General features: G+C 51.8%; 10 protein-coding genes across 10 annotated transcripts; 7 read left to right on the forward strand and 3 right to left on the reverse strand.

The window, feature by feature from the left end:
* Positions 1 to 507: 507 nt before the first annotated feature.
* On the forward strand, positions 508 to 3,588 carry CPAR01_07847 (uncharacterized protein; the record flags this gene model as incomplete). The annotated part of the gene is made up of 9 exons (XM_060492116.1): positions 508 to 596; positions 980 to 1,050; positions 1,104 to 1,325; positions 1,387 to 1,964; positions 2,017 to 2,141; positions 2,196 to 2,344; positions 2,395 to 2,582; positions 2,634 to 2,814; positions 2,885 to 3,588. 9 exons carry the CDS (start codon positions 508 to 510, stop codon positions 3,586 to 3,588), a joined length of 2,307 nt encoding a protein of 768 aa, XP_060348486.1.
* Positions 3,589 to 4,627: 1,039 nt separating this feature from the next.
* CPAR01_07848 (vault protein inter-alpha-trypsin) lies at positions 4,628 to 8,158 on the forward strand (the record flags this gene model as incomplete). Its single annotated transcript, XM_060492117.1, has 1 exon — positions 4,628 to 8,158. The coding sequence occupies one exon, from the start codon at positions 4,628 to 4,630 to the stop codon at positions 8,156 to 8,158; it is 3,531 nt and encodes a 1,176-aa protein (XP_060348487.1).
* A 300-nt stretch (positions 8,159 to 8,458) lies between these two features.
* CPAR01_07849 (uncharacterized protein) lies at positions 8,459 to 9,148 on the reverse strand (the record flags this gene model as incomplete). Its single annotated transcript, XM_060492118.1, has 1 exon — positions 8,459 to 9,148. One exon carries the CDS (start codon positions 9,146 to 9,148, stop codon positions 8,459 to 8,461), a length of 690 nt encoding a protein of 229 aa, XP_060348488.1.
* A 731-nt stretch (positions 9,149 to 9,879) lies between these two features.
* Positions 9,880 to 12,041, forward strand: CPAR01_07850 (glycolate oxidase; the record flags this gene model as incomplete). The annotated part of the gene is made up of 8 exons (XM_060492119.1): positions 9,880 to 10,179; positions 10,237 to 10,429; positions 10,516 to 10,624; positions 10,679 to 11,209; positions 11,267 to 11,496; positions 11,571 to 11,752; positions 11,816 to 11,919; positions 11,975 to 12,041. The coding sequence occupies 8 exons, from the start codon at positions 9,880 to 9,882 to the stop codon at positions 12,039 to 12,041; spliced, it is 1,716 nt and encodes a 571-aa protein (XP_060348489.1).
* A 320-nt stretch (positions 12,042 to 12,361) lies between these two features.
* Positions 12,362 to 13,025, reverse strand: CPAR01_07851 (uncharacterized protein; the record flags this gene model as incomplete). The annotated part of the gene is made up of 2 exons (XM_060492120.1): positions 12,362 to 12,685; positions 12,732 to 13,025. The coding sequence occupies 2 exons, from the start codon at positions 13,023 to 13,025 to the stop codon at positions 12,362 to 12,364; spliced, it is 618 nt and encodes a 205-aa protein (XP_060348490.1).
* An 810-nt stretch (positions 13,026 to 13,835) lies between these two features.
* CPAR01_07852 (uncharacterized protein) lies at positions 13,836 to 15,881 on the forward strand (the record flags this gene model as incomplete). The annotated part of the gene is made up of 4 exons (XM_060492121.1): positions 13,836 to 14,077; positions 14,130 to 14,723; positions 14,779 to 15,608; positions 15,658 to 15,881. 4 exons carry the CDS (start codon positions 13,836 to 13,838, stop codon positions 15,879 to 15,881), a joined length of 1,890 nt encoding a protein of 629 aa, XP_060348491.1.
* A 186-nt stretch (positions 15,882 to 16,067) lies between these two features.
* Positions 16,068 to 17,453, reverse strand: CPAR01_07853 (epoxide hydrolase; the record flags this gene model as incomplete). Its single annotated transcript, XM_060492122.1, has 4 exons — positions 16,068 to 16,160; positions 16,213 to 16,501; positions 16,557 to 16,746; positions 16,805 to 17,453. The coding sequence occupies 4 exons, from the start codon at positions 17,451 to 17,453 to the stop codon at positions 16,068 to 16,070; spliced, it is 1,221 nt and encodes a 406-aa protein (XP_060348492.1).
* A 2,501-nt stretch (positions 17,454 to 19,954) lies between these two features.
* Positions 19,955 to 20,337, forward strand: CPAR01_07854 (uncharacterized protein; the record flags this gene model as incomplete). The annotated part of the gene is made up of 2 exons (XM_060492123.1): positions 19,955 to 20,171; positions 20,234 to 20,337. 2 exons carry the CDS (start codon positions 19,955 to 19,957, stop codon positions 20,335 to 20,337), a joined length of 321 nt encoding a protein of 106 aa, XP_060348493.1.
* Positions 20,338 to 21,144: 807 nt separating this feature from the next.
* On the forward strand, positions 21,145 to 22,503 carry CPAR01_07855 (short-chain dehydrogenase; the record flags this gene model as incomplete). Its single annotated transcript, XM_060492124.1, has 4 exons — positions 21,145 to 21,211; positions 21,344 to 21,577; positions 21,761 to 21,976; positions 22,109 to 22,503. 4 exons carry the CDS (start codon positions 21,145 to 21,147, stop codon positions 22,501 to 22,503), a joined length of 912 nt encoding a protein of 303 aa, XP_060348494.1.
* A 994-nt stretch (positions 22,504 to 23,497) lies between these two features.
* On the forward strand, positions 23,498 to 23,917 carry CPAR01_07856 (uncharacterized protein; the record flags this gene model as incomplete). The annotated part of the gene is made up of 1 exon (XM_060492125.1): positions 23,498 to 23,917. The coding sequence occupies one exon, from the start codon at positions 23,498 to 23,500 to the stop codon at positions 23,915 to 23,917; it is 420 nt and encodes a 139-aa protein (XP_060348495.1).
* Between the last annotated feature and the right edge of the window lie 54 nt (positions 23,918 to 23,971).

Here is a 23,971-nt window from a genome sequence, read left to right on the forward strand (position 1 = left end):
TCAAGACAGCAAAGGGCTTGCCCTGTGTGGCGATGTTGACGGGGGCTCTGCCATCCCGCTGGTTCGAGCGGATGAGTCGAGATAGGTTCATTGCAACTTGAAGTCCCCTAGGTTCGATCTATAAGTAGCCATTGCTTAGGACATAATCGCCAAAAGTAAGAAAGTGACCAAATGATTTGCGTCTTCGTATTGTATCTCGAAGATCGAATTTGGAATGAGCTCTAGAACATGACTAAATCAACTTTGAATCGATACGAAGAGGGAAGCCAATTGTTGGCAGCGATAGGACGATAAGCCTTAGTACCGGCGTGCCACTCCCCGCTCCGAGGTTCGGCGAAGCGTCCCTTATCTCCCGTCCCCTCCACCTCCGCGTATCTCCCCTCACCACACTTGCCCGACATCCAGCCCCCAAGACTTCGGGGTCAACAACCATAGACAGGCACAATTCGGTCAGACATCATCAACCGCGCTGCTTGAATACGTTTCATCTGTAATATTAAAAAAATCATGGATTTGGGATCCCATGCGTCACCGAGGCGCCTGTCAATGAGCAGCAGACACGGCGTAAGTCGCGAAGCGGCCAAGACCATTTCGGCGTGAGTCTCCGAGACCCCTTTCACCCCCGTGCCCGTCCGCGCACCCGGTCTCGATCACCTCGGGAGCACCACATTGCGTGAGCCTGGACCATCGAGACCCATTGTTTCCATCTGTTTTTCCAGGCTTTGCATGCATGCATGAAGTTGTTCGATTGTTGGTCACTGACGTATTGGGGTATCCGGCAGATGTCTTACGTGCAGACGGAAGAAGGTAAAGTGCTCCGGCGAGGCGCCGTGCACGTATTGCAGCAAGCGGGATCTGGAGTGTCAGTTCCCCGAACCGGGAAAGAAGCGGGTCTATTCTGTTACGTGAGTTCATCGATACCCAAAGTGTAGCGTATGTCTATGCACATGCACTTCTGTGTGCTGACGGGTCTCCATAGGAGGATTCAAGATCTCCAGGAGAGACTGGCACGGTATGAAGGCCAGGGGTTCAGTCTCGGACCGACGCTATGTAAGTGACGCTGTATCGATACCTTCCAGTTGGCAGTATTGACGGAGTTGTAGCTCGAGACAGTGAGACTATCAGAGTTCAAACCACTCAAGGAGCGTCGCCAGACCGGCCACCGACGAGGGCGACGGCGCAGACACCCACGGATAACGCCACGCAGGTAAATGCTGCCTCGACGCTTCTGGGATTAGCCCTGGATCAACTCACGTCACCGACGCCGACCAATCCAACATCTGGAGGCCATGGTAACAACCATGTTGCATCATCTCCTGGCTCCGGTGAGTCCGATGCTTCGCCTCGCATATAGCCTCGGTTCGTGTGCTAACGAAACTTCACCAGCCATCGCGGCCGACTCGTCACTTAGCTCAAGCCACACCTTTGGCTCACGACTGCAAAACCTCTTGGAGCATCCGCGTCTAGGCCGCCGAGAACCAATGCAACCACCCGCCCGCTCCCTCTCCCAAACGACGACCCTAAAGCCCCTCGACGATGGCCCCGCCGGCGTTGGAGGCATCACCCTGCCCTCGGAAGACGAAGCCCGCCGTCTCTTCGAGAGCATGACCTTCTTCATCGGGTATACACAGCACCACATCGACACGCGCGAGTTCTCGGACCGCCTCGCCTTCTTCTACGCGAATTTGGCTGATACATCACAGGCTGTATCACAGGCGCAGATGCCGTGGTATCTAGAGATGCTACTTGTTTTTGCCATTGGAAAGCTGTTCTCGGGCGGCTTCGACGGGGAGGAGAAGGGCGGGGGCTCGCCGGTTCCCGGGGCTAGCATGTTTGCGCACGTGCAGGCTCGGTTGCCGAGCTTGAGCGAGCTGTACGGGCTGGGCAAACTGGGGATCGAGATTCATGCTTTGGCGGCGGTGTATTTGCAGAATGCGAATCGGAAAGAGGAGGCATATCTTTATGTAAGTTGTCCCTGTCTTCTTGGTATTTTTATGAGGATACTAAACTGCGTAGATCAGCTCAGCCCTTCGACTGGCGACAACGCATGGGTATCATCGCAAGTCGGGGACGCAACACTTGTTACAGTCGGAGAAGGTGCATTTGAACCGTCTCTGGTGGACTGTGTATATGCAAGAGAGGTGAGGAACGAGGCGCCGAGGAATGGATGGAGGATGAGCTGACGCGGTGTGTAGACGACTGGCGGCAGCAACTGGCAACCCTGCCGGGATTCTGGACGATGTTATCGAAATCGATATGCCGACGGACTCCCCAGGTTTCCCACCGGCGCTTCCTCTGCGAACCAATATTAAAATCGCAAAGGTTACCGGAAGAATCCTATCAAGTAAGATGGCTGTCGTGTTCGAAGCAGACGGTGGGAGCTAACTCTATCAGCGATTTATGGACCAGGGAACCACCCGGAAGAGACGTTCGTTCCAAACGTGCAGGAAATTGTCCAGTCGTTATACTGGATTGCCAAGGAGATCCCGGGCGAGTTCTCGCCCAAGCTGTCTGATATGCCATCCATGGAAGGAGACGTCTCTTTGAGAACATCGGCGTATCTCCACATGATGCTATATCAGGTAGGTTATTTCTGCAGCATTGTGCCTTGACATCGCTAATGACTTGTGTAGGCGATTCTCTTGACGATACGGCCTGTGATGCTCCACGTCTCGAAACTGATCTTTGACGAGGAAAGTGGAGGAAGTCTAAGCTTGGGGTCCTCGCCACTTGGGAGATTGAGTCGAACGTGTTCAGAAGCGGCCCGTCGACTGTTAGAGGTTCTGATGCTGTTACGGAAGAGGAACATCCTAAGTACGTCGAAGCGATTCCCGATCCACGAATCCTCGTCTGGGATCTTGACTGACGGATGACCACGTTGTAGCAACCTTTGGCTTCTTCGATCTCGACGCCATCTTTTCGGCTGCTTTCATCATGATCCTGACGATGACGATCGACTCGACCTGCGAGGAGAGCCAGAAATTGGCACCCAGCCCAGGATTATCAGAGGCACTAGAGATACTCGATTACCTGGTAGGCCGCGGCAATGAGTTCGCGCTCCAGCGAGCTCGAGAAGTCAGGCGAATGCGAGACCATCTGTCGACGTTTCTGGACATTCCCAAGAACAGCCCAAGCGAGTTTCGTTCATATCCCTCAGTGGCTACAGGGTCAGGGCCTAGCGGTGGGCAGCAGTCGCCCGCAACGATGGCGGTGTCTACGTCGTCGGAGGATAAAGGTGCCGGCGAGGATGCTAGAGCACGTCAGCAGAGCTTCAGAGATATGACGATGCGGGGTTCGGTCGAGAGAGGGGGCCTGACGCCGTCGGGGGGTAGCAGGGCGAGCCAACTGGGATCGCGGAGTCTGCTGGACTCGAGTTTGTGGAACGATATCTCGTATCTTTGGATGCAGCCCGCCCCAGGAGTCGAGGATGCACAGGCGTTTGAGCAAGCGGAAGGGATGGCTGATTTGTTGCCCGAAGATGCGTATAATTGGAACTCGATCTACCACAACCAGGATCTAGCCCTGACTGGTCAAGATCTTGGGGATTTTGGAGAGTTGGAGAGACACATTCTAGGGTTTGGCGGATGAAAGCTCTGGATTTGTTGTAATGATAATGGTATGTAGTGTAACATGAGTCAAAAAGGGTCGATGGGGGTTGATTGTCCTTGAAAGAAGATACCAAGAGTCTCGAGCAGCGTCATTACTTGCTTAGCTGCGTTGTTGAGCACTGATAGTAAGCTGCAAGACACATCACTGCGCTGGATGAGTCATCCTTTGATTCAACTGTCAGGCAACCACATCGGTTTATGCTTAACTGGGAGCCTGGGCAGCCAGACGAAGCCATTGGCGAATCAAAGGTCGAGAATGAGGGAAATATTGACGAAAGAGGGAGAGATGAAGTTGAAAGAGCAAAATGCGAGAGGGCGCATTACAAAGCAGATGGCAGAGAAGAGGTCTGATTGGCTTTGCGTGGTGGTGGAAAGTCAGCCTTGGGGCGGAATACGCAGCGGCGCACAACGTTCTGGCGGACAAAAGTGGAGATGGCAGCCGATTATGGGGCGATGACACCCCTGTAGGTCACTGAATGCCCCTGTACGTCTCGGTCTTCCCCTGCTAGCGTCAAAACTGCTTACCAAAGGCAGCTTTCGAGCTGATCACCTCGGCCAATCAGATTCTTTTATCCTGTCTCAAAGCGAGCGATGATTGGCTCTTTGTAGTAGGGAGCTGTTGCCTGCAATTGCCTTTGGTACTTTGGCAGCGCTAAGTGACGCTTGACGAACGACCGAGAAGGAGCGGCCGCCAACGACCGGTCCTGCCTTTGGTGATGGATGCATATAAGAATCCTCAGGTTCTCAGGTCTCTGTGTGTCTCCTCTTCTTTTTACTCCTATCCATATCAACTGTACACCAAGCTTCATCACCGCCTATCCTTTTGCGGATATTCATCCAGACGTTCCTGGTATACGACGACACATCCCAGGGGCATCTCAGTCAACAACACCAGACGGGACGTTCCCAACAGCTAGCAGAAAACAACTCAATCTTCTGCTACTCACGGCCACTTAGCCATCCCGATGAGTCTTTTTCATCATCCCACGTCAAATCGACCCGACGTACCTAATCCCATCATGCTCTTCGGTCAACCCCGCCCCAGTGGCGGACCCGGTCTGTTTGGGGTCCAGCCTACATATCAACACATTTGCGGTCTCTACTACATCGACCCGCATCGGCATCAGAAACATGCGCGGCAATATCTTCCCACACTTTCACAGTCGGTGCACGCTCGCATCGTTGCATCGGCATCTCGGACAACTCTCACCCAAACCTTTGTCAACCCCTCATCGACGGCACCCATCCCCGAGCTTCGCTACACCTTTCCCCTCTACGACGGCGTGTCCGTAGTTGCTTTTACCTGCACCATCAACAACGATCGTGTCATTCGTGGCGTTGTCCAAGAGAAGACTGCTGCTCGCAAGACATACAACCAAGCTGTTTCCAAGGGCCAAACTGCTGGTCTCTTGGAGCAACTCCCTGACGCGAGCGATGTCTTCACCACCACCATTGGCAACGTGCCCGCTGGCGCCCAGATTGCCGTCGAGATTGAATACCTCGGCGAGTTGAAGCACGATGCCGAAGTTGACGGCATCAGGTTCACCATTCCCACTTCTATTGCCCCGCGATATGGCGCTTTTCCCGGCGAGTTACTGGCCAAGCCCACCAATGTCTCTGCAGAGGACGGTATTCGCATAGTAGTTGATGCCCAAGTGCCGGCTGGAAGCTTCATCAAGTCGATCCAGTCGCCTTCACATCCCATTTCTGTCTCTATCGGCTCAACGTCCACTATGTGCGCCAACGCTACACCTTCTCTCCAGCTTGCGAGTGCCACTCTCTCTCTAGGCACTGCTCAACTGGAACGCGACTTCATTGTCCAGGTCATCGCGACAAACACCTCCAACCCCGTTGCTGTTCTCGAGACGCACCCCGCCATCCCTCATCAGCAGGCCCTCATGGCCACCCTTGTGCCCAAGTTCAAGATTGCTGCCACCAAGCCCGAAGTTGTCTTTATCTGTGATCGCTCTGGTTCTATGGAAGGAAACAAAATGCAAGATCTCAAGAATGCTCTTAGAGTCTTTATGAAATCTCTACCTGTCGGTTCCATGTTCAACATCTGTAGCTTTGGCTCCAGGCATGATTTCTTGTTCCCAAAGTCCGTCATATATGACCAGAACACCATGGAAACTGCCATGCGACACATTGACACCTTTTCCGCCAACTACGGAGGCACCCAGATCTATAACCCCATCGAGTCAACTTTCAAGCGACGCCACATCGACCTTGATCTTGAGGCTTTCGTCCTCACCGACGGCGAGGTTTGGGACCAAGATCGCCTCTTCGGCATGGTGAACAGAATGGTTAGTGAATCCAAGGGCGCCATTCGTCTCTTTACCCTCGGTGTCGGCAGCGGTGTCAGCCACTCTCTCATTGAAGGCCTCGCTCGAGCTGGCAATGGCTTCTCGCAATCTGTCTCCGAGGGAGAGAAAATGTCTGGCAAAGTCGTCCGCATGCTCAAGGGAGCTCTCACTCCCCATATCAATGACTATACCCTCGAGGTCAAATATGCCGATGCCGAGTCTGAGACGGAGCCTGAAGATGACTTTGATATCATTGAACCCGAAGATGCGGCTCGCGAGAAGACAGCCGATGGCAAAGAACCCGGAAATCCCGCCAAGCCGATTTCCCTCTTTGACACCAGTGCAGACGACGATGTTGATATGGAGGATGCCCAAGCTCAAGGCGACGGCTCGGGCCTGGACCGGTACTCACACATTCCGATAGTCAAGCCTCCCAAGATCCTTCAAGCTCCCTTCCAGATCCCGCCTCTTTTCCCTTTCAGCCGCACTACTGTCTATCTCTTGCTTTCTCCCGACAGAGAGCTGAGATCCAAGACTCCGGAGGCTCTGGTTCTGCGCGGCACCTCATCCCAGGGTCCCTTGGAGCTCCGAATCCCCATCACCCTGCTTGACGATAAGGCCGAGACGATTCATCAGCTCGCCGCTCGCAAGGCTGTTAAGGAACTGGAAGAAGGCCGTGGCTGGATCTATCACGCCAAGGGTAAAGATGGCAACCTTCTAGAAGCGCAGAATCCCGGCCGTTTCCCCAGCATGGTTGAGCGAGAGGCCGTCCGACTTGGCGTCCAGTTCCAGGTAGGAGGCAAATGGTGCTCCTTTGTTGCTGTTGAGCAGAACGACACTCCAAACATCCCCGCCGCCAATACAGAGCAGGTCAACCCAGAGCAGACCAAACCTGGAGCACAGAATCTGTTCTCGAATCTCCAGAGGGGGCCAGATCCTAGATTAGGTGGTCGGGGAGGCATGGTTTCCCGATCACGGTCCCGAGCTCCTGATGATGGTCAAAACTCATCACTGTTATTCGGCGCCGCTTCCCCATCATCAACACGCGCATCAGAGTTCGGTATGTCAACCTCAACGGCTTCCTCAAACCCATTTCCACCACCTACCGGCGGTTCGTTGTTCGGCGGATTCGGTTCTTCCACTCCCCAGCAACAGCAACGCCCGACAGCGCCTACGGCCTTCCACCAGCCCCCTGGATCCTTATTCGGCCACCCTGTAGCCCCTGCCCCGTCGTCTACCTCAGCTGCCGGTGGCCTCTTTGGTGCAAGTTCGTCTGTCACTGGTGCCTTTGGTGCTGCCCCGACCGCTGGAGGATCTGGACTCTTTGGTGGATCTGGCGGAGGCTTGTTCGGACATCCCACGGCTTCTGCGCCACCCAATCCAGCTTCCACCAGCCCGTTTGGCTCACGTTCTTCTACCACTAATGCATTCGGCGCATCCCCAGCCAGTACAAGGCAAGCTGGAGGATCTCTCTTTGGTGGAATCGGATCTGGTGGAGGTTTGTTTGGTCAAACCATGGCTGCCAATTCTGTCTCGTCCGTGCCTCCGACTGGAGGTCTGTTTGGTAGCGCTTCTCATCGGTCTGCCAGTGACGAGTCTACATCCTCCGTTCCACAAGTTGGAGGTCTCTTTGGCAGCTCAAGCGCAGCTCCCCAATGGTCTGACAGCGGAGAGCCTCCCATCGTCCAAGCTGCCGCGCTGGCCCCTCCCACGGCCCAGGTTGATGCCGCTCTGCTGGATCAATACTACCGGGAGATGTCTGAAGCTGCAAGCATGCCCCTCCCTGGTGAAGATCCTGATGATGATTGGGAAAATGAGACTCCTTCAGCCGCTGCTCCTGTTGTGAAGTCTACTCTTGACCTGTCGATGAAGAAGAAAAAGTTCAAAAAGGGCCAAGATTCTCCCAACATTGTGCTACCGGGATACGACAACTTCTCATCACCTACTGATCCGTTCTCTGCCATAGTATCGCTCCAGAACTTCAACGGTAGTTGGGACTCTTCGAAGGAAATCTTCAACATCATTGGCACTACTTTGGAGGTGGTGAAGAACGCTCTGCGCTCGCTTGGTATTGATGACGAGGGAGTCATATCTACCTCTGCAGTCGTTGCCTACCTGCGCAAGGTCCTTCCAGAGGAGCGGGACAGCTGGGAGATGCTGGAGGAGAAGGCGGTTGCTTGGCTCGAGGAGGAGTTGGGCGAAGAGAAGGCCCAGAAGGTTTTGGCTATCGCCGAGGGTCTCTATTGAGGATGTTGTTTTGGACATGATAATGAGGTGTTTGGATCTCGTGGGTAACCGAGAGATGCGACGGACTGGTAGGTTTCCAGCAAGTCAGGGATTGATGAACTAGTACAAAAACAATATAATGCTTACCAAACACAATGCCTCTGATAAAGTGAATCTGTGACATGATGTGCATCTATCTACAACAATGCTCTCTGCCTCCGTCTATAGTCATCGGCAGCGACCTTTTTGCTTGCCAAGCGAATGCTATCAAATTGATGTCCAACAAGTTTTTTGGGCTTTTTGGTCCGCATGCAACGGTTGTCAAAGGTCAACCGTCATAATCGCCGCCTCGGTCCTCGGTTCCCTTCCCTCACGGTAATCATTAAACCAATACCGACGAACAATCTCGAATCCGCACCTCGCATACGTCTTGCGGGCGGGTTCATTGTCGTAGTCTACGATGAGTGATATCCGTGCCCTCTCCTTCTCCTTCCCTTCTGCGCGAGTAGTTGCTATTTCTGAAGCGACATGGGCTTTGGCGAATTCGAGTAGCTTGGTGCCGAGTTGTTTTCCTCGTGCCGAGGGTGTTACGAACATGCCGTTTATGACGTATTGAGATATGGGGAAGTCTGGTGAGGATTGGTGCGGTGGACCAAAGTCTAGGAGGGAGGCTGAGAGGGTTTCTGAGTCGAGGGGGCCGGTGATTGTTAGTGTTGCTAGCCATTCTGCGATGAGAGCCTTGTCTAAGGGGGTGGAAGGGGATTCATCGGTGGGAGACGGTGATGAGGCCGCATCCTCGTAGATGATTATTGTTGTCGCGCTGGGGTTCGTCAGGCGGAAAACCCATTTCTCTGGGGGGAAAGCGACTTCGCGGGCGTGGGTGGAGCCGAAGCAGGATGGGGAGAGGAGGAGGGATGAGAGGCGGAGGGATTTGTAGCGGTCGAGGAGGGTTTGGAATTTTGCTGGGGAGGGGTGGGATTTTGGAAGGATTAGGGGGGTTGAGGGCGGCATTTTGAGGTTTGAGATTAATGATCGCTTTGAGTTATGGGAGTAAAATGTGTGAGATTCGTGGTGAGGTGAGAGAGTATAGGATGGTGAGTGAGGTTGTGAGTGAGTCACTGCCGTTGATGAGATTCTGGCTGACTTATTCGTGATGACCTCGGCGTCTCATTAGAGCGAATTGGCGACGGATTCTCATCCCAGTTGAGGTAGTACGAGTACTGATGTTATGCTGTAGCTCGGACACTTCTTCATTCTCTCAGAAAGATAAAAACTTTGACGTGTCATACTTGGTTTACGAGAGAAGAAGCCTCGGATAGTTAAAAACTGGTCGATAACGTCTTATAGACGTTGAGCTACTCTGAGTGGCCGGCTCTCGCTATGAGCACGCGCGGCTTGCCTCGGCCCAATCCTCGTCCGGTTTCCGGGGCTAGGGGAGGGAGATTCCCCCCTTGGTAGTTCCGGCACTCGTTGCACGCGGCCATCAACGTCGCTGTCTTGCGACTCGATACCATCAATCAATTGAAAAGCCTTCATATACATGGGTCTTCATGTTCCAGATTTTGCAATTTGCTCGTACCTGAGGGTCTCCTGCTTGAGTTGTCCGGGGGAACGCGTCATCTGAGCCCCCTAACCTGTCCTGAGGGCGGACCGTATCGCGGCTCATCAACGGGGCATTTGACTGACCACAACATCCTTCAGTCAACTTAAGAAAACACACCGGAGCATAACAAGTCGAATCAATGGCGTTCCGCGGACTCACTCGCTGTCGCGCTCTGACGAGCGGCACCGCTAGACGCGCGCCATTCCGGTCGATTGGTCCAGGAACCAGTTCATCAAGAGCCAAGTTCTTCCGATCAGCTCACACAGGGCCACAATCCAAGAGAAGCGGTAAACTCATACCTCTCCAACTCTTGGTTCTCGGCGCCATCCCGCTCTTTGCCGGATACCTCATCGGCCGATCTAGCACCTCGGGACCGGCCGCCGAGGGACAAGCGAAGCTATCCCATGTGGATTTCGCGAGCCGGAAGGAAATGGTAAAGGTACTGTAAATTCTAGATCCACAAACGGCGAGGATGTTTTGCTGAAAGGTTTCAAAGGCGGCTCGGGAGATCTCCAACGCTCTGGATGAAGGGGCGGTCAGCTTCGATGAAGATGAGATTGAGGTGCATGGCCACTCTGACTGGTCTACGTCCAACTCAAGCGGTCGCCCTGTGGCTATCGTCTACCCCAAGACCACTGAGGATGTTTCGCAGATAGCCAAGATTTGCAACAAGTACAATGTGCCTATGGGTAAGTTGCCTCTTCAAATCTGGGCTCACACAGTATTTCGTTGTTGGAGCTATCGCAACTATCATCAGAGTTCTGACCAGTCCTAGTGCCTTTCGGCGCTGGATCTTCCGTCGAGGGAAGCTTCTCATCGCCGTACAGCGGAATATGCATTGACTTTGTGCACATGGACAAGATCATTGCTTTCCATCCTGACGAGTACTTTTCCTCCTCCTTCTACCACGGAGTCCGCCAGTCCTAACACAAACCCAGCATGGACGTCGTTGTCCAACCAGGCGTAAACTGGGTAACCCTCAACAAAGAGATTCAATCCTCAGGCCTCTTCCTCCCGCTTGACCCTTCCCCCACAGCCTTCATCGGCGGCATGGTCTCCACAAACTGTAGCGGCACAAACGCCTTCCGCTACGGCACGATGAGGGACTGGGTCGTCAACCTGACCGTCGTACTCGCCGATGGGCGCATCATTAAGACGCGTCGGCGGCCGCGCAAGAACTCGGCCGGGTATAACCTTACGAGCCTGTTTGTTGGCGCCGAGGGCACGTTGGGGATCGTGACGGAGGCGACTGTGAAGCTGGCTGTCGCGCCGGCGGATACGAGTGTCGCCGTGGTGTCGTTTGGAACGATTGAGGAGGCGGCGAGGGCGGCGACGGGGTTGATTCGGAGCGGGGTGCCGCTTGGGGCGTTGGAGTTTTTGGATGAGGTGCAGATGGAGGTAATTAATCGGCATGGGAGTGAGGCTGTTAGGAAGACTGCGTGGGATGAGAGTCCGACGTTGTTTTTGAAGTGAGCTGTCACTTTATGCTCTATCTTCTTCTACTAGTGCTGACTTTGGTTATTTAGGTTCGCCGGGACCACCGATGGTATCAAGGGGGATGTTGCCAGGGTCAAAGAGATTGTGCAGCCGTTTAAGCCCCGCAAGGTCTTCTTCGCCAGAAACAAGCAGGAAGAAGCCGATCTATGGGCCGCGAGAAAGGAAGCTCTTTGGACAATGACGTCGATCAAGCCAGAGGGGTACTCTCTCTGGTCTACGGATGTGGCTGTGCCGATCTCGAGATTGGCCGAGATAATCAGTAAGCCTTGGAAAATCTGCCAACGTTTTGTACTTAGTCTCGAGACACATCCGCTAATCAAAAACGGTCTACAGCATTGTCGAAAGAAGACTCTGGAAAGCTCGGTCTCTTTGCGAGCGTCATTGGACATGTTGGAGACGGCAATTTCCACCAGGCGGTTATGTATGACCCGAAGAACGAGGAGCAGCGGGCTTCGGTTGCCAAGTGTGTTCATGATATGATGGGCAGAGCATTGGAGATGGAGGGTACTGTCTCAGTGAGTAATCTTTTCCTGCGACGATGAAAGATTTGGTAACTGCCCTGCTGACTCTATCTGTAGGGAGAACATGCCATCGGCATCGGGAAGAAAGATTGTCTTGTTGATGAGCTCGGCGTTGATGCTATTGATTTCATGAGGACGTTGAAGCAGGCAGTGGATCCAAAGTAAGTCTATTGACGGCCCGAACGCTACGCTTGCGCCATGCTGACTATTTGTTAGATGGATCATGAATCCTGGCAAGGTGTTCGACCTCCCGAGCAACTCGAAAGCTGTTGCTGCATCGTGATATCTGTACAAGCCTTTATTTAGAAACCCGGCATTTAGAGCCAATGAAGCTAAACGGCTATTTTGCTATCAGTCAGTAAATCATTGACCCCGCTGCTGGCAAGATCAATACAACTTCGTGCGAAAACCAAATGCTGTTCCAACACCGATAATCACAGCCCGCTTCCCATGCAGTTGGTCGCGTTGGTCGCGACTCATGAGCCACCACCAAACCTGCAATAAACGTGCCTGAAACATGGAGCTGCATACGTGCGACCCTTAAGATGCGAAGCGATCGTTGCAGTAGGCTACAATCAAACAACCAACACAACGTGGGGGCCGTCACGGCTCCCACGTCTCCATGTCTTCGTTGTTATTCTGGCCGGCTGGGGTCTCCATGTCCACTTCATCCACCTCGGCCTCGGCCTCGACGTCTGTCCCTGCTCCAGCTTCTACCACTGGTTCATCCTCCACCTCTGCCTGACTTCCCGCCACCCCTCCAGCTTCTGTCGTTTCTCCAAGCTCTGTCACTATTCCAGCTCCTTCCCCTGCCCCATCCTGTGCCGCTGCTCTAGCTTCTATCCCTGCTCCGGCCTCTGCCTCTCCCGTTTCCTGTGTCTCTGCTACCTTTCCCTTCTTATACCTATTCCCATCGTTCCTCAGTGACTTCACCGTGATAGTAGGATACCGTCCCAAAAAGAGCTCAATCCACCTCTTGCAGCCCGCGGGTGTTACCCTGCGCGGCGAGCACCTTCAACACAAACTCCTTGATCTGAGGACGGGGGACGGGGAATCCCAGCTCCGCCTGCGAAATGGTCCAGGCAGCCAGAGACCTCTCCTGAGATACGCTGAGTCGTTGGTACTCCTGCTTGGCCTCTCTGCACGTCTTCCTGCCGGGCGTGAGCTGGTGGTAGAGGTGGTGTAGGGGATGCTCCAGGCTTTGGCGGCTTTGCGTCGACACGTCTTTTTTCGCGTTTTTGATGTCTTGTTCCGTCCAATTTGGCATCGGTGATGGTGTTGAGAAAGGTCAAAAAAAGATTCGGCTGAATGCTCCTGCAGTGATCCCATGTGGCCAGTAGGGTGGTACCGTGGTGTGCCCCTTATGCGGTTTTAGTGCAGCAAGCCACTCTTCTTAGCCTTGTCGAACACAAAATAGTGTGGTCACGACATGCAGGATGCGACGAACTAACCTGACTCGAGATACTGTTGCCTATCACCACTTCACGTTTCAAATCTGACGTCCCTACCAGGGTCTTTTTCTTCAATAGAACGATAACTCTAGATTCTTCACAGGAATGCCAATACTAGGAGCATCTTATGTTCTCGTTGGCGCCCTAGCTTCGATTGTCAGCTTGTTATAATCTTGCCCATCGCTCCACGCCTTGCGAAGACGATGAGTCGCCGACTAGAAGTTAGCTGTGATTAACCCAATATTGGCTGCAACCCGTCTCCGCCTCAAAGAAGGCTGTGACATTCTGGAATGTCCAAGGAGATTGTGACCCCAGTCATGCAGCCATCACAGCACCAAGTCGCCCCCCCTGCGTCCGGCCGAGACATGAATCAAGCCGGGGTTCTGCTACTGCGCCGACCGGCGAACTGCATGGGTTGAACCAACAAACTTCACGTTTTGGGAATCAGGCTCGTGAAGCTCTGTCGGGAGTATGTACCCCTTTGCACATCAAACCATAAGACCGGGGATGGCAAAATAGTCAAATTAAGCATCATTTCCACGCCTTCTCCATGGAGTTCAACCTCGAGAAACAAGTAAACTCCTCTCTTCGGCCTCTCACTGTCAGAACCCAGTGAAGTGTACACAATGTTGCCACAACTCACATCAATTCTTTTTTGGACACTTGCTGTCTGTTGGCTTGTTCTCGCTAGCCACCATGCAGCCCCGGTAGGTCTGGTGGTGCGAAGCAATCCTGGCAAGACAGCTTCCAACACACTGCTAGCCATCCGACGGTATCTCTCCAGCGTGAGGCTTGAGGGAAGAGAAACCAAGTTCAGTAACAGTACTTCACTTGACACTGGGTTTGACAATGCGATCCTCTTCAAGTAGTAAGTAATTACACTTTAAGCAAGCAGCTCATCGGATGCACCACACTAACAGTCTCAACCCTAGTGAGCAAGAGGCTGAGGCTAGTGTCAACGTTACAGCGAGTGCGGGCATTGAAGTAGTGTGCACCAAGTGCTACATCAAAGGCAAAGCCAGTGCTCACCTCACGATCGACGGCACTTTCAACGCAACGAAGGTCGCGACTGACATTGGAAACGAGTTTGAAGAGACTTTTGACAACATCACCGCTTACGCAAAGAACTACGTTTCCGGAGTGGTTGATAACTTGTCTGACGGCCTAGATGCTAATGACTTTGATTTTCCACCATTGAACATTACATTTGACCTCGATGTGCTTTCGTTCCCTGAGGCGAGCCTAGGCTTTGGGTTTGAAGATTTGGAGATTTACATGCAGCTTGATACCACCCTGTCAGCTGGCTTGTCGTACACGCTCAACCTCTACACATCAACTACACCCCTAGGCTCAAAGATTGGAGACGACTTGCTTCTGGGCGTTGTGTTTTCCATCGACCTAATCTTGAGTGTTGAGAGTGAGCTTCAGATGAGTAGCGGCTTCCACCTTCGGATGGACGATGAAGTCGGCTTTGATATCGCACTCTTTTCGAAGAATGTTTCCAGTGTCAACTTGTGAGTTTCTCCTTGTTTCACATTAATCACCCCGTCGCTGATCCAATGACTTTAGCAAGGGTGGTCGATTCGAATTCCTCCCCGTCATCATTGAGAGCGCCGGCGTAGAGCTCAAGGCCATCCTCCGCGCAGGCTTCAGTGCCGGCATTGAGATCTCGTCTCCTGTCGACAGCAAGGAAATTGAACTCTTCAACAACACTATCAAGGTCCCAGGTGCCTCAGCCGGGATAGAGGTCAGCGTATTTGCAAATATTGCTGAGTTGAGCACCAACGTCACGGCCCTGTCGACTCCAGACGAGAACGGTTGCGTCTTGCGAGCCGTCAACGCGTACCAGTTTGCACTTGGTGCTGCGGCCGGCGCTTCGGTCCAGATCGGTGACCGCATCTGGGGTCCGGTACCAAACACCCAGATTCCACTATTCTACACCACGCTCGGAGACGCTTGTGCCAGCACGCGTGTTCCGACTACAACAGCGACCAGTGTCTCTGCTAGTGCGACTGATAAGGAGAAGCGTCAAGAGGAGCTTACCACGACGACGCTGAGTAAGAAGGTGACGTATACTGGTATAGAATGCGTAACTATTGGCTTGATCAACTGTCCGCCGCAACTTCAGACTCTGCGAAAGTTTGTCGCCACAGAGACATTAATCACGGCCGTCGCATCAGGGGTTGAAGCTGTCTTCCCGGTGGCAACTAAGGCTGTTGTCCAAGATGTAGTCAGCTTCGGATCGAATGCGCAGTCGTTGATCTCGAGCAGTGGTGCTCCGAAGGAGTTCACGCCGAGCCCAAGTGCATCCGCCACCAGCACAAACCCTCCTGGCGTGCTCGATGGCGATGTTGGTGGTGTCAATAAGAAGACAATTGTCGGTGTCAGCATCGGTGCCGGTGTGCTTGCCATGGCTGTTATCGTCGGTGCCTGCATGTAAGTCGCCAGCAAGCTCCAGCCCCTACTTGAACTTTCGGGGCCCCGAGAGATTGAGCAACGTTAACAAGGTTGACTACCACAGGTTTTGGCAACGGAAAAAGAGATGCAGCCCCGTTTCAAGGACGAACGGAGAAGTTACTTATGTCCAAGACTTCCGACCGTCGGAATTCCATGACCCTATCAAGAACCAAAAGCAACCTCAAGTCGATGTGGTCAATGTACATGCAAAGTGAGCCACGACGCTCCAGCTAGCAGTAGAAAGGGCATCGAATTGAAGAGCAAGTTACAGGCAAGACTTCAAATGCAGGATGGTGCACGGAAGAAAGTGGACAGATGATTGAGTACTTCGTAGCTTTCACGGTGTTTACGAATTTATGACTAGATGTACCAAATGTGTTTCGATGTCCTTAAGGTTTACGTCAGAGCTTGGAAGCGGCTTTGAGAGAAGCCAGGAAATCCTCCACATCTTGCAGCAACAATGCTGGCTGCTCAAGCGCCGCAAAATGTCCTCCCTGATCACACAGTCAGTGTCGCTCCATTAACACAGAACTTTTGATATCTTACCTTCTCATGCGTGCGATACTGCGTGAGATTGGGGAATGACTTTTCTGCCCACGCCTTTGGCATCAGGCCAATCTCGGCTGGGAAGCACGAGTATCCCAACGGCGTTTCCTTCGAAGTAGGAATCGTTGTGCCACCGCCTTCACTGGACATGGCCTTGGCCAATGGCCGATACGGGTAGATACTCCTTGGGAACGTGTCCGTGTACCAGTACAGGCTCACGAGCTCGAGGATGGTCTCCAGCTGAAGCGGGTAACGCGAGTCCACCCACTCGATGTACTTTTCGCCAATCCTGCAATCTTTCTGTAAGCCTAAAAATCAAAATAATTATAGGCAAGAAATCATACCAAGCCAACAACGCCAGCGGACTCGCTGACAATACCAAGCCGATGGTTGCTGGTCGAAGGCCGTGCTCTAGGGCATACGACATTCCAGTTGAGCGCCATTTCAACATCCTGCCAGTCTGTTCAAGTTCTTGAGATGTCAATCCGTCGGTGCCACCAGCAGCATCCTCAGGGGTAGGCATCAACATGTTCACTATATTATTATCAATACCTTAACCTGGGCTTCCCGTGATGTTGTTGGTTTTACTCACAGTGAAATGCCTTGCACTCCTTGTAGCCAGACATAATTCTAGCCATGAAACTTCCTACGTCACCGCCTTGAGCAGCATACCCGCTGCCGAACCCAAGATCAAGCATCAGCTGATGCAGACTGCGCGCGACAGCCTCTTGTTGAGTCTCTTTCTCAAGCGGAATCGAGCCAGCAGAGAGTCCATAGCCCGGGAGAGACGGCACGATGACATGGTACGGCAGTGTATCGGGGGTGTACTTGCTCACGAGCAAATCGATCATGGGGAAGAACTCGAGGAAAGAGCCGGGCCAGCCATGCATGAAGATAACTGGTGTTGCGTCCTTCTTGTTGGAGAACAGCGCGGCGAAGTGGATGTCCAACGTTCCAAGATCCGCATCCTCGACTTTAGCTTTGAAGTTAGGTACGGAGTTGATGCGAGCCTCTTGTTTGCGCCAGTCAAAGTTCAACCAGGCTTCTTTGGCGTCAATGAGCCATTTGCGAGATACGCCGAATTGGCCGTCTTCTTGCTTGTTGTACCATGTCTCCGGTCCGATCTTTGATAGCTTGAGCAGCTGCAAGAATTCATCCACGCTCTGGTCTGGCACATTGAGGGTGAACTTCTCCGGAGTCTTTACGACTCCGTTGGGCAGGTTTCCGAATGCATGGGCCATGGTGAATGAGGGTTGGATAGGTACGGTGATGATTTGCCTCCCACAGTAAAGAGATGAACAGGTCGACGACATTATAAACTTGAGATGACTGGGGCACCAACACACGAAAGACACGGCATTGATAGCATCCCCGCACCGGGATTGGGCAAGGCCTGTCTGTGTAGTGTAAGGTTTCGAGGTTCCGTGCCATCATGAGTGGAACTTTGTCCCACCCGGCATGCAGTTGATCAGCACCCGTCCCGCTTGTGCATCACCACCGGGGCTATCCGCCTCCTCTCATTCGATCGAACGTCCCGAATTCCGCGGAGTCGAGGTGGAGCAAAGGCGACAAGACGGACCGGACGGGTCAGTGTTAGAGTCCGGATGTGTTAGTCATGAGCTTAGACATGCTTGATTGGGGCCTCGCTTGGGCCCTGCCATGATAGAGTTTAGCTGTCGGTTGAGGTGTACGACCAAACAACGTCGTATGTGCGTGGGACTGTGTCGGACAAGCAAAGGAGCCCGAATTAATAATCACCCAGCTAGGTAGTTCGGATCCGAGTACGAGAATCTTCAACACTGTGAGGAAGGCTCTTCCAATACTCGTCCGTCAAATGGAGTTTTGTGGAAAGGCTTGGCAATTAATATCAGTCCTAGCAGAACGTTGTACGAAAAAGCACTACAAGCTGTTACTTTACAAACTAGTGTACATCCTTGCTCAGCATGCGGCTACCTTCTTGTAGGCGGTTGACTTTCGGATGAGTGCCTTGTGCTTCACTGGAAACCTGGTCGCACAAAATCGAACATATACGAATGGACGCTCAAGGATAGACTTACTGTGAGAGATTCAAGTAGACAATGCAGTTGTCCGAACAGCAACTGCAATTATCTACTTTCGCCATAGTTGTTCCCAACATTGAGGAAGCAGGAAGTTAGAATGAGAGGTGTTAGAATAAAGCTCTTCTAATTATGATGTATAAGGTAAGGTACCTAGTTTGGCGAAAACGACGCCGTTAGTTGCAATGGGCTCTCAACGACATGCATCGTGCCGTTCGTAGCCATTGTGACGAAGTAATCGATTTCTTTTGTATTTGATCACCTAAGGGGATAATGGAGGCCTCAAACTTTAGTCAATTTTTCCTCGTCTATCGTATCTTCATGATCTGTTGTCACCTAACTGCTCAAGCTATGACATAGCTTCACGCAGCTATCTGAGTGAACACGGGGAGAAGTAGATGGGAAAGTGATTGATTGTGAGTGTAATGTGTTCGGAACTCAGGTCGAGAAAGAGAGAATCTGGAACCTCAAACCCGGAGTTTAATCAAAGCCAGGCGCTTCATGAGTTCCACTCCCTCAATTCGATATGTGCAGAGATTGGTGGTGAACTAATCAGACTCCCAGAAATATGAGGAGACTATGACCCGTGTCCGAACCCCAGTCTCGATATTCTCCCGTTTGGAGATTCAATGGCATCTATTCACCAAACGAGCGAAATCAAGGCACTTTAAGTAGATTCCCAAGTAACTACCCCGTCGAGATCTTACGCTTTCAATGTCTCTGTGACGGGAATTATTTCCCAGCCTGTCTAAAAATAATCTCAATAGAGTAGAGCGTGAGTGCGTCTCTCATCCGAACTTCCTGCAGAGGATTCGGAACCAATGGTTGGAACAAGTGAAATGATCGTAGTAATAGCTGCGGATAGCGTCAATGGGCGCGGACTCGTAGAGACGGCGATGCTCAAAATGCGAGCGGAAACTAACCTCAGTCTAAAGCCAAAGCCTGAAACTGCACCGAACGTTAACATCCGGCAGTGCGGCATACGCATTTTGTCGAACTTCAACTTTGTCTAGGGTAAGACTTGTGCCGGTGTCGATCGATTGAATGGGGGGCTCCGCCAACCCATTTTCGGCCTCTCAGCTGAGCAGTATTTAAGATGATCTACACCATGAAGTGTTAAGAAGTGGGAAGTTGTGGAGCTAGCATTAGCAAGGCTTCAGCTAGGCTTCGGCAAATCTATGCTGAGCCCGTTTCAAGCAACCTTATTGAGTTGAGCCAATGACTATATCCGTGCCAAAGCCTGAGAAATTGGAGGATAAACGACCAACTTGCTCCAAATTTGGCCCACAAGGGTTAGCAAGAGAAATGATTATTCTCACCTTCTGCGAGGAAGACAATCCTTGAGTGGATACAAAATAGTTTGGACTGCTAATTTTACACATATGAACCAAGATGCGATACACGACTTGGTCAAAAGTTTGGATGCTATCACATCAGACTATTGCGGATTGAGGATGCCTAGGAAATTGGAGGTTATGATGTCCATATGAACCTCATGAGACAATAAAGACTAGTATCAACATCGCGTATCAAGACCACGGAAATGGAACAATTACAACGACCACATCACGCTTCAAATCTTCTCGGAAAAGAGACGTCTTAAGACCCAACGGCGCCAACTTCACACTAGCTTTGACATTAAGACAGTGTCACATCTTTGAACGATATTACCAAAGATGGACATCATGTGTTCCTCCGTCCGTTTCGTGTTCTTCGGAATCTTGGGCATCTTAACATCTGCGTACGCCGAGCACCTTCGAGTTGTCTGGTCATCCGGCGCCTACGGCGCTATTGGTGGCCCCAGCGGATCTGGCACCAATGGCGGCTACACCGGCTTTGCCATCATCAACGACGCCGGTGAGGCTGTCTACGATCAAGCTTACCCCAACGATCACTCTCCCTGTTAAAACACTGGCGACGGCCGTACGTTCACCATCGAGGGCGACTGCTGGACACTGGACGAGTCTTATACTGCAAGTCAGGCCTTGGTGGCGCGCCCAAGACGTGCGAGGTGAAGGATAGCAGCGGCAATGTCCTTGGTAGCGGCACGCACATAGCAAAAGGATAAGCGAATCTAGCTTTATTCGTATGAAAATCATTTCCCTTGTGCCACCTAAGGTAGTGCTGTTAGACGAGGAGCGCACGCTTGAAGGCTTCAGCAGCCAACATTAATATTATACAGACCAAACTTGATTTTTTCTGGCAACCTTAAGCATAGGAACTACTTCTTAATGTCTGAACCCAAAGAGTACGATTCCAGCGTCGTCCTCTGGTATGGTTTGCAGGTTCCTTCCAATCTGAGCCTATTGATCTTCCAGCTTGAACAACGAAGTCAGAAGTCTACATGTACCCTGACGTCTAGTATCTTGAACCAGAAGATATAGAAGCAATCTACAAATTTGTAGGAACGTATCAAAGCTGGAAGTGATGAAGAGACGAGAGGGCAAGTGGTTGTTATCTCCTGCATTCCAATCTCCCCGAAGGCCCAAAGGGTCCGGTGATTCTGCCATCACCCGCTTCGGAAAACATCGTAGCATTCTTGCCCACCAATGATAGTGGTTACAAACTCAATTTTATTACTGACAGCTACTTAGTCCCTGGATTCAGTGGCGAGATCTCGAGGAAGCGGGGTGTGCGGGGTGGACAGGCACCTCGGCAGGCCGCGGACGGGATGAAACAAGGTTTCTGTGACAATCATCCGGTCTCCCCATATTCGCCGACGGAGTTCTTTAAGCGCAATGATATCAGGTGCATTTGTATAAAACGCCCAAGACGGTGATACGAAGCGAGGTCTGAGGACATACAAAACGCAAGGCCATCTACCACAGAAGACTAACCGAAACAAAGCTGACCAACTCAACGTTATATCGGATCAATGTCGCGCTTCGAGATCAACGAAAAAGACCTCGTCGGTCTCAAAGACAAGGTTGTCTTAGTGACAGGTATGCACACCTCGCGACTGTCTTGTATTCTTTTCTGAGGTTGAACTACATGATGGTGCAACCAGCCAAAGACTCGAATTATCATATCAACATCTGTTTGAGGAGGATACATGCTGACCAAGCAATCATCAGGCGGATCCTCGGGTATCGGCCTGGGAACGGTCAACCTTCTTCTCTCTCTGGGTGCGCGAGTTACCAATGTCGATCTGAGTCTTCCCAAAGCTTCGGAGCCTGGCGATCCGTCTCCAGTGGAGTCTCGTCTAACCTTCGAGCCGTGCAATGTTTGCAATTGGCAAGCTCTTCGTGGCGTATTTGCACGAACCGCAGAGCGAGAAGGTCGCATTGACGCTGTCTTCGCGAATGCCGGTAAACATGCCCACCTGGAGATATCTTTAGCTTGTCCTTGAAATTGCCATGACCACTTAACTGTGAAGTCATTGAAGCCGCTGCTACTGCAATCTAGCCAGAAGCTTCATTGAACCCGGTGGATTGAGGGCAAGGCAAAGAAATATTCTGTATGAACACGAGGGCTGACAACGGTGGTATTAGGAGTTGGAGCCCGGACCCGGTTTATCGACGACGAGATCGATCCTACTGATGGAGAGTTGAAGGCACCAGACCTGAGTTGCGTCGAGACGAACCTTTTTAGCGTCATTTCAACAGTCAAGCTCGCTGTTCACCACATGCGCAAACAGGAGACCGGAGGCAGCATTGTTCTCACTGCATCTGTCAGCTCTTGGTCAAGATTCAAAGCTGTTGATTATAGTAAGTGTCATTCTCTTCATGATCTTACCTCTGCGGCCAGGCAACATCTTCGTTTGCCTTGCAACAAGGATAATGTTGACTCGAGAATACTTCCAATTTCGTTCGCAATACTAATACAACCAATCACAATAGCCACGTCTAAGCATGCTGTGCTTGGTCTTATGCGCAGTCTTATTCCGCATCTAGAAGAGCTCCCTGTTCCCATCAGACTCAATTCTCTCGCTCCAAACTGGACTAAGTCCGGTATTGTCAACGAGGAGATGGTGTCTCTCACGGGACTCGCTCTGAATACGCCTGAACATGTGGCTCTATCGGCTGCTTTACTCATGAAAGACAACAACAGAAATGGAGAGGTCATTTTCATCGACGGCGGGAAATACTGGGAGATTGAAGAATCTCTGGGCGGAGCTGGGGTCGGTAGCTTCGTTGGATCCTCACTGCCGATCGGTAGCGACCAAGGAACGGACTGGGACCGCTACCTGGAGTTTTCCAGGAGGATGAATTTAGCTCTGAAGGGTCTTCAATGATATGCAAAACGTTTTTTGCAGATGGTACATAAGGGGAAACACACTCACGCTATTCAAGGCATCACGGCACGGATTGGTGATGAAGGTACGTACAAAGAGCTTTCCTCTTACCAGTACATGTAGGTAAGTAGGTCAAGAAATGAAGCTGCTAGGTAGCCCTTTAATTCAGGAAACAATTGAGGATCTCCGGCGAATTACATTTCAAATCAAGTCAATCCCCTCCAAACGTACGTACATTCGTTGGCGTGAGCAAGTACAGCTGCGTATATCCACTTTCGCAGAGTAAGATAGTTCTCATGTCTGGGTACAGCTACGAAACGCTCGTGTTCATTTCTTAGTGCACGTACATAGAATGTGAGCTGTGAGTGTCGATCTTCAGCCCTTTATATTCCGTGTAACTCGGTATTCAATCGGTATTCAATCAGTGTGGCTGAAGGTAACAGCAAGGCCGCGGACATACGACTAAGCAATTGGGCTCGTTACGTCATTCCAATGTGTACAAATTGGTACGGAAGGGAGAGTTCATAACAATTTCCAGAACGCCGGGTTTGAACTTGATTACCAAGAGATGAACATCAGGCTGGGTTTCCACACGAGCTGAATCTTACATGCATACTGTCGTGACGCGCCGACGAGGGTTCGAAGTTCGAACCACTCCTGCTGAAGACGCCACAACTCTGAAAGATGGTGGGCTGAGTCTATCAGCTCAACACTATTGGGTAACGCTTTCAGCATCCAAGACAAGAAAGCCTCACGGCTTCCAATCAGTCTACTTTTAGCCCTCTTTTGCTGACCCAGAGGCATTGGTGGCTGCAATATTGCATCAGGCGCGAGAATGCCCGCGGCCGGTTGCCTCACAGCCTTACTTCAAGTCTCGAGGTTGCGGAAGGGATGTTCCTGAGTTCCCTCTTTATGTCAATCCGGGCCTCTCATTCTTCTTTGTTTCCTTCGACAAGGCCATTCAGTCCTTGGAGACTGCAGCGCACTAGGCACCATGACAGACACAGCTCGCAAAGCACGCTCGGCGATCTGCCACAAGTGCCGCGCTACGACCAAGAAGCTTTTCACCTGTATTCAATGCAACAATCTAGCATTTTGTGATGATTGCTGGTCCGAATGGGAGCTTCACGAGCCGGGCGCCGTCGGCTGGGATGGTCGACCGCACGAGAAGTCCAATCCCCAAGTTGTCCAGAGATTGCGGGAGATCCTGGAGCCCACCCGCTCGGCGACAGAGCACGAACTCGAATTCCAATCGGATGAGGATACCACATGGTTTGGAGTTGGGCGAGACTCATCCAACCAACCCATATTGCAGGATTATGGTCGATTCGCCACGTTGATGAGCGATAACCTATCCTCAGACCATGGGAACCGCTATCCTCAGCTCGTGTCCTTCATTGGACAAACAGGCTAGTACTCTCGAAGTTCTGTTTTTATTAACATATTTTACTGATGATCCTTAGGGGCT

Source organism: Colletotrichum paranaense (assembly GCF_030867605.1).
Source record: "Colletotrichum paranaense strain IMI 384185 chromosome Unknown Scaffold_6.1, whole genome shotgun sequence".
Lineage (NCBI taxonomy): Eukaryota > Fungi > Ascomycota > Sordariomycetes > Glomerellales > Glomerellaceae > Colletotrichum > Colletotrichum paranaense.